This window comes from Hemicordylus capensis, chromosome 4 (assembly GCF_027244095.1).
Source record: "Hemicordylus capensis ecotype Gifberg chromosome 4, rHemCap1.1.pri, whole genome shotgun sequence".
Taxonomy (NCBI): Eukaryota; Metazoa; Chordata; class Lepidosauria; order Squamata; family Cordylidae; genus Hemicordylus; species Hemicordylus capensis.
Window position 1 is genome coordinate 10,844,034 of NC_069660.1, and position 9,242 is coordinate 10,853,275.

The 9,242-nt window shown below is 44.8% G+C and overlaps 1 protein-coding gene across 6 annotated transcripts in view; it reads left to right on the forward strand.

The window, feature by feature from the left end:
- Nucleotides 1-9,242, forward strand: part of KCNQ2 (potassium voltage-gated channel subfamily Q member 2) — a 178,862-nt gene that overhangs the window by 154,796 nt on the left and 14,824 nt on the right. For all 6 annotated transcript variants that reach the window (XM_053245603.1, XM_053245602.1, XM_053245598.1 and 3 more), the window contains one exon: nucleotides 9,092-9,215. In XM_053245603.1, coding sequence (XP_053101578.1) covers nucleotides 9,092-9,215 — 124 coding nt within the window. The remainder of the gene's footprint in view (nucleotides 1-9,091; nucleotides 9,216-9,242) is intronic.

Consider the following 9,242-nt stretch of genomic DNA (forward strand, 5'->3'; position numbering starts at 1 on the left):
GAGGGGTGTTGGCCCTGTACTTGGGGGCAGGCGATGCATAGCCTGTGAGGAGGCATATAAGGAGCCATCCAGGGATGAGAGGCTGGCTGGTGGAGAGTGTCAGGGCCCCCCAGAGAGGGGCAGACCCAAGGAGCAAGCAGCCTGGGGCGGAGGAGGCAATGATGCTCAACCCCCTCCCTGTCCCTGCTCTGCGGCTGGACCCGATAAGTCCAGCCAGGCTCGGTAAAGGAGACAGGGACATGTAGCCGGACAATGACCAAAGACAGGAGTTGATGTCCAGACTACTCTGGGATAGTCCTTTTGGAATTAAGTAGTTACTTTAGAGTAACTCCTGAGTAGTACTACCGGATAACTCAGTTTGGATGTCAGACCAGTTAATTAAAACCTGACTCTTTGGCCTGGTTCACATGAATAGCAGAAAAGTGACCCAGCATAATGATGAGGCTGCTAAAGCTGCAGTTGAGCAGGTTGCCACATGGATCTGGGATGCCCACCACCATGGCATGGCAAACCAACGAACGTAAATGCCTGTGGCGGTGCGGTCCAAATCACTGAATCCACATGGTGAGCCATTGCAAATGAACACCCTGCTGTGTGGAGCAGCCTCTAAAGGAAGACATTTCAAACAAGTGTGCGCACACTCCCACACACGATTTGTGTCTGTTGAGCTTCAGTGTCTACTGAATGTTTAGGGATTCATTGTGCTTCCGTGTTTTGCTGGTCCGTCTATGTGTCACGTAGCTAAGGGAAACTGATTAGTTTTAAAATAGCAAACTGCAGGTCTTAAATCCTTCCGATTAATTAGTGTGCTGCTTCTGGGGAAAACATTCTCATCCAAGCCGCTTTCTTAACTATTCGCAGCCTTGCAGGGGCTTCCAGTGCTTATTTTTGTAACCGTCTAGCTTTCTCAGTACTGAGGAGTTCAGTGCAGCTTGCTACTGAAGAGGAAAGGAAATTTCGGGATGTGCTATTACATGCACTCCCGTTGAATATTGGCAGAATCCAGTTAGCTATCTAAGACCGAAAGGATCCCAAGAAGGGGACTCCACCACCACTACGTGGCCAAGTGAGCTTGGATTTATGTTTCTTAAACAGCAGCCCCTCTCGCCTGTCACATGGCAGATGGTTTTTGAAATGGAAGAGATGAGCGGTTTCAAAAACGTATTTGGAGATACGGTTGGCGAGTGGATGGCTGGTCAAGTGCTGTTCAGAGTGGAAATGTCACAAACCCTACTAAGGGAACATACTGAGGACATTCTCATGACATGAGCTGCCTAGGTTACCCCAGGCAGCTCATGCTGTCTGGAGCAGGGATTCTCAACGCTGGGTCCCCAGATGTTATTAGACTTCAACTCCCATAATCCCCAGCCCCAGTGGCTTTTGGTTGGGAATTAGGGGAGTTGAAGTCCAATAACATCTGGGGACCCAACGTTGAGAATCCCTGGTCTGGAGCATGGGAAGCCCTCTGCTCCCAGCTATTCCAGTTGAGGGTAGCCCACCTTTTGCAGCTGGCATTTTACCAAGGCAGAGTGTGGTCACCACTGGGTAGCTAGGCTTTCCTCCCCACTCCCGTTTGGGGCAGCAAGCCGGGGGCGTGGGAGGAGTGGCTGCATTGAGCACAGCAGCTGCTCTGCTGAGAGCAACCCACTCCATTGCTGGCATGGGGCACACTGGGATGCCGGAGGACTTCCTCCTCCTGATTCCAGTTTTGGACTTCGCCACAACGCAACCCATGTGCATGCGGTGTAGCATAGCCCAAGATGGCCAATGCCTCCCCACCAGCCCTCCTGAGCGTCCAACTGAGGTCTTCTGAATGACCTTACTGTAGGACTGTTCTCATGATCATTAATAGGGTAAGACAAGCATCCTACCCAAGTGTGGGAGCAGTGTGCTCTCCTGTTTTTAATTGTCTGTGCAAGGTAGGAGGTGGAGGAAGTAATAATGTGTGAGGCTTGCACTGAGTAGGACAACTTTGCATCCTACCTTGTTCATCAGTGGGGTATAGCTGCTGGGTAGGATGGAGCCGCCCTATCTATCACTGCTGGGTATATACTTATAGCTGCTATCCATATAGCTGCTAGGTAGGGCAGAGCTACCATATAGCTGCTGGGTAGGACGCTCTATCCATATAGCTGCTGGGTAGGACAGAGCCACCTTATCCATCCATCATACACAATCACTTCCTCCCCCTCCTACCTTGCTTTTTGCTCAAAGATGATCACAGAATGATAGTGTGTGCCATCCCGAACCTGGGTAGGATGCTTGTCCTGCCCTATTAATAATCATATGAACCAGCCTTCTTCCTAGGACACTTCTAAAGTAGACGTATGGAGGATTAGATTTTTAACCTGGTGGCAACATTGGCCACAGAACAAATGCTACTTACCCTTGAGCAGTTATCAGTTATCTAGCCTGGGTATTAGCCAGTGCTTCCTTTATCTTATTTTTTTAAACCCTGTGCTTCGATAGGTATATTTCCAGGGCAGTTAATAAAAACTACAATAAGACAATAAAATCAAAACTAAGGCAACCATTGTGGACCGCAACAAAATCAGCAGCAGGAAAAAGTCAAAGAGTTAGCAGTTAAAGCATCAAAAAACAGATCACAAATTAAAAGTCCTGGGAAAACAAAACAAACAAAGAATAATAAATAAAGCCTCTTTCGCTGGTGCCAAAAGGATATAGCAGTAGGCACCAGGCAAGCTTCTTTGGCGAGTGCATTCTACAAGTCAGGCTTTGCATCTGAGAAAGCCCTCTCCCCAGACACCACCTGTCTCAGGTGAGATATCCAGGGCTCTCAGAGGCGGGTTTCTGTTAGCTTTAGAGAAGTGTAGAGCCAAACTACACATTCGGAAATATTGCACGGTACAGTCTTCCTGTTCTGTTTCAAATGCAGATGGGAGAGCACATCACTGATTGGTCCCTGAAACCTCCCTTCTCCTGGAAAGCTAGTATCACCTAGAATTCTCTCTGATGTGCTACCTTTCTACATGCAGAGTAGGGCAGTTCTGAATAAGTACAGTCGCAGAAGAAGTGTACCGTGTGACATTTTTGAACACATGGTTTGGTTCTTCAGGTGTGTCCAGACTGGTGTTCTCTTTTTTAAATGCAATCTGCTACTGGTGTTTGCTGTTCTGAGCCACGAACAGTAGCGTTGTCAGGAATGCCTCACTAATCTTTTGAACCAGTCTGAGGGTAAGTAGCCAGTCATGTGACCTGGATGAAGGTGTTTGCGACAGTACCTGGATTGTGCTCAAAAGGCAATTTGAACACACTTTCCAAACTGTTGATTTTAAAAATTCATCTCTCTTTCTCTCTCCCTCTTATTTATTTATTTATTTATTTATTTATTTGCCTCTTTTGAGCCATCTTGATCTGTGCTGTCTGCTTTTGGCCAGAGGGTGAATCTCCAGACACGCCTCTTTGCATGTTTCCGTAAGCATGGAGCATAATGAAGCATGAGAGAAAACTGCACCATGGCTGAACCAAGAATGTACATTTTTCTTTTGGTATCATTTCAAAGATGGAAACTCTTCATTACAGATGATTTAATGTATAGTGAAGGCTTTCTCCCTCTCACATTATGATGATGGGGCGTGATTAGATACCCTCACTTGGTTGACTGTCTTTTATCAGTAATCAACAGGCTGGTTCTCACAATCCTCAATAGGATAGGAGATGCATCCTACCCATGTTCAGGAACTGCACACACTCTTGTTTCCTGATCATGTGTGAGTTAAAAACAAGGTAGGAGTAGGAGGAAGGGATCGTCTACTAAGTGGAACTGGGTCAGAGGGCTCCATCCTATCCTACAGCTGCACACAACTCTTTAATAACGTAGAAGTGAAAAACTCTCCACCTAGCTGCTGCTTAATAGACCATCACCTCCTCCTCCTCCTTTGTTCTTTACTCACAGACAATGGGAAAACGGGAACATGCACAGCTCCCGAACTTGGGTAGGATCCATCTCCTACCTTATTGAGGATTGTGAGAACAGCCCTACTAACTGTTAAGTGGTATAAGTTGTATTCATATTTGTTCTTAGGTGCAGTTCAGGTATGCTGAAACTAACTGAAATCCTCGTTAACATCCCACAAAGTTAGCATTCGCACAACTGGGTTACATGGTCTGGACTATGTTAAAATCCCCCCTCCTGCAGTCCCTTGGAGTGTTCACTGAGACTTAGTATACAAATGTTGGAGTTGTGAAATGTATGGGGTATTCGCAGAGTTATAACTCCAATCCAGATTATCATGTTCACACCCGTACACTTTGGGGTCTAGGACATACTTGGTGGCAAATCTCTGCACTCTCCTGGAGACCTTTGGCCATTATTTTGTGACCAATTTGGATGGTCACAAAATAAACTTACTCTCTATGCCACTGAGAGAGCATTGAGGGACATCCTGAAACTAGGGATGTGCAGAACATTTCGAGCTTGGACACCCTGCCTCGAAACAGCCATTGCTAGTGTTCCGAGCCAAAACAGAACACCCTTCAAATGAAGGGTTCATTTTGTCAGCATGTCTGGCTCGATCAGTTCTTCCAACAGCACACTTCGGGCATTTGCGTTCCGTTCCATGGAACTGGAAAAACCAGGGGAACAACTGGTTTGTCGGAACAACTGGTCAAGCCGGTTGTTCTGACAGAATGAGTCCTTCATTTGATGGTTGTTCCATTTGTGTTTGGAACACTCTCAACATCCTGTTTTGAGGCATACCATTCCAAGCATGAAACATTTTGCACATCCCTAGCTGAAACTCCAACATACAAACGGCCCCACATGGACAATTACTCTCTCCCTCAGTTCAGGGCTTCTGGGCATCAGAGTGTTATATCAAGGGTTCCCAACTTTGGGTCTCCAAATGTGGTTGGACTACAGTTTCCATCATTCTGAGCCACAATTGCTGGGGATGATGGGAGCTGAAGTCCAACCACATCTGGGATGCAAGGTTGGGTGGTTCTCCACCACACAAGGGCCTAGTAAACCACACAAGGGTTGAACAGGGCCATCATCAATGAGTTTGAATTCTCATAAAAGAGATGCAAATAAAACTCTGCTCTTTCCTCTGCCACATCAAGGCAATTTGAGTGGCTGCAGTGTTGGACATGGCCTTGTGTCTCACCCTTTTCCTTGATTTTCGTTATTCTGTGGAACGGAGGCAGCACTTATACTTTGCAAAGTGCTGCTGTATGACCTTGAGTCTTGTTAACCCTTCCTCCCCCTCCTTTGTCTGTCTGCATTCAGTCTCATAACTCTCTCTCTCTCATTTCTTTGTGCATGGAGCTGTGTTGCTTACACTGCAGAACTGCATAAGAAGCATTGTTTAAATTCTGCTCCGGACAACTAACTTGGTTTCAAACAGATTAATGGACTTGAGTTTTGTTCTTCTTCTTCTTTCCATCACCTGTGCACTTCTGGCATATTATGCAAAGGTAAAATTGACCAGGGTTGAGGGTTAGGTCCAAAGGCCTGCTCATCGGGTAGAATGAAGCCTATCATATCATGTGGGAGTGACACCCGCTTTTTTTACATCTGCGCTCTTCCAAAGGATGCTGGGAAATAGAACTGAGCAGTAAACTGCACTTCCATTTTATCAAAGCTAAAGATAATTTATGCGATTGAGATTTTGGGATATGCCCAACTCTTGAGACATTCTAAGAATGGTGCAACTGATGTTCATTCCCCACATTTTAAATGTGCCTGCTATGCCTCCAAAAAAACCTCAGAGCATCTTATGTATCTTCTCCACTATGGAAGGTGTCTCTTTGCCTAGTCAGCATGGGGAAAATGGTAGTGGTTAAATAAATAAATAGGGCTCCCTTACAGACAACTGACAGGATTAGCTTTAGCAGCAGGACAGTGCTGCCAAATCAATCCTTGGTCGGGTATCTGGCAAGCATTTTCAGCAAGGAATGTGATGTTCCTTCATAATAAAGTATTTCATTGAGATTGGCTTTTAATATTTGTTAATGACATGTTTCTGGACGCAATGGAAGTATTGCTTTGCTATTTTCTGTGGCCTGGTCTTACAAACTACAGTCCCACTGGTGCAAATTGTTTTCATTTCAGGAATCAAAGGGAATTAGTGATATTGGGTTGTGTGTACAGTCTCGCATAATGATAGGAGAGGAGAGCTGGTCTTGTGATAGCAAGCATGACTTGTCCCCATAGCTAAGCAGGGTCTGCCTTGGTTGCATCTGAATGGGAGACTTGATGTGTGAGCACTGCAAGATATTCCCGCTCTGGGAAGAGCATAAGGTTTCAAGTTCCCTCCCTGGCTTCTCCAAGATAGGGCTGAGAAAGATTCCTGCCTGCAACCTTGGAGAAGCCGCTGCCAGTCTGTGAAGACAATACTGAGCTAGATGGACCAATGGTCTGACTCAGTATATGGCAGTTTCCTATGTCATATGTTCCTATGATTGCTTGCACCTTTTATAATCTAGCAACGATCAAGGTCTTTGCTACCCTACAAATATCAATATGTTTCAGACCTGTTTAACTGTCATGACATTCACCCAAGGTATTTGGTGACGGGATCTTTTAACCAAGAATTCTCAGCATGAAACATCCGTGACCAAGTTTATTTGTGGAAGGCTGCAGCAATTAAATCCAACATCAGAACAGCCCTGCTGGATCAGGCCCAAGGCCTCTCTAGTCCAGCATCCTGTTTCCCACAGTGGCCCACTGGATGCCTCTGAGACGCCTACAGGCAAGAGGAAAACATGCCATCTCTCCTGCTGTTGCTCCCCTGCAACTGGTATTTAGAGGCATCTTGCCTCTGACTAGTAGCCATTGATAGACAAATTCATGGAGGACAGGTCTAAGTTCCTCTCTACTCCACACATATTTTTATAAATCTCTACCATGTCTCCCCCTAATGTCCTCTTTTCCAAACTAAAAAGCCCCATTGTATGTAGCCTTGCCTCATAAAGAAGGCCCTCATAAGGAGGGAATTTTGAAATTGATTACAAAGCAGTTAATATTTGCCATGTGCCCTTACACTGTGTTCAGCTGAGGTTGTGACTCACAAGTCCATTGCATCCTTGACCTACGGTCGGCCTCACCAATGTCATCACCACCGTTTTAGCAGAGACACAGAAGAGATGGAGAGACCTGTTGTTTACCATTATTGGCTTATATCAAAATTTGGTCCGTGCAGCTTGTCACACAAGGGTAAGAAAAGTTGCACCTGCCAGAATTGGTTCTTTTCCATACATGTTGAAAGGAGCAGGACTTGTACAGTCTTCCTTTGTATCTTCTGTATTTACCCAAATTGAAGATGACCCTGAATTTCAGATGACCCTCTTAAAAATAGACGTTAAATACAGATTATAGCTGCATTTACTCAAAAGGAACAGGACTGAGGCTCCCTTAGGACAGAATGGCAAACTGCAGGTCCAGTGGATACGAGCTTTGCCTCCACCCACACACACTCCAAGATGATTACATTCTCAAGTCTAGGAGCCAGCAAAGTGGGAGGGACTGGCGTTGTGGGCTTTCTCCAACCCTGGAAGGACATCCCGCACCAGCCAATGGGAGGGAAGCCCATAGAAGGAGCTTCCTCTCTTTCCTCTGGTTTGGGGAAGAATCCCAATCCCGATGTAACCGAGGAAGGAATGGACCCTTGGGTGGGTGAGTGGAACTCATTACAAACTGAGGGTTCATTCCTAGGTTTGAGGCCAATAATGGAACCATGGTTAAGTCCGGGAACCACGGTTCTGATCATTCAGACAACACAGAGGCCAAACCGGAGGTGAGTTTGGCGTTATGTGTGGAGGGGGCCTAAATTTAAGATGACCTTTTGATTTCTAATTTTAAAAAACTTGGGGGGAAACTAGTTTTGGATTCAGGTAAATACAATAGTCACCCTCGAGAGTAGGGAAAGGAGGATGTCTCAAGTGAGAAAATTAAAAATTGGTCCCATGTTGCTGGTTGGTTTTAAAATTGATCGTGGTTTTGAAAGATTGGGTGATTACTGCTATAAACCACAAGATTATTACCCAAGAAAGCATAGTCACAGCCAGCTTTATTTGTATACTTTTTTCATATACAAATACATCCAAAGCAGCTCACACTAAACAGAATGACAAAATACCAGACTGAAGCTGATAAACAACATGAATACATATTGCGGTCAAAACAAGCAATCCTTTAACAGCTTATGTAAACCTAGTGCTAAAAATAAGTTCCTTTCTGAGACATTTGTTTGTTTCTATGATCTGTAAATCAATCTAGCAAAGAGAAAAATAAATAAATGACAAATTGGGACCTAGAGAGATGTCCATGTATCAAGGAATTTTGCACTGTGGAGGCAAAATTCAGTTTTTGTGAGCAAGATCCTAGAGCCAGAGATTTTGAAACACCAGTTTATTTTCCTGAAATGCAGAACTACAAGTTGGTGTGATAAAAATTTAAGAACTCATAACCCAGAAACCTTGGATTCAAAGTTCTTTTTTGGGTCAGTTTTTTCAAACCTGTACATTTTAAACCTTTAGCAGCTTGTCCTAATGAGCAAGAGGTGTGCCAAATGAAGTGCAGCTGCCTCGTTTGGTCTCCCTCAGCCCCAGTTCATTAGGACGAGCCACTACAGTTTAAAATGACAACTTGATTTTTATTTTTTATTTCACATTATATATTTCAGTTCTGTAATATACAACCAAGGCAGACCATATTGGAGGCTCCCAGGTCCCTGATAGGGTTAGATTAGAAACATAAGGTGAACTTTGCATACAAATCTATTCGAAGGTTAATCTAAATGCCAGTTATTTGGGAATTAAAGCAAGCTTGATGCCAGATTCTTCACAAGGGACAAGTTTACTATGCATAATGTGCCAGATAATTTTTCTAGAAATGGAACCAGTGCGTTTTGAACCAATACCACTTGCAGAAATAGAGAGGTGTGTTTGCATCCAAGTTTATATTTAGCTACCTCCCTCTCTTTGTGTGAAAAATTGTGATACTTATCAGCCAAGAGAAAGACAGTTGGTTTGCCCTACCAAGGAGTAAGCATAGAACAGAGTTCCCAGTCCTTGATGTAGCTCGCTAACTTCATGGTTTTTTCTGGGGTGGGGTTTGTGCTCCTGGTAGAGTTGACCAGATCGTTGGACGAGGGCCATCAATGACAGATAAGGATCGGACCAAAGGTCCAGCTGAAGGGGAGCTTCCTGAAGATCCAAGTATGATGGGCAGACTTGGAAAGGTGGAAAAGCAGGTACGTGGCCTGTTTTGAAATCGTTCA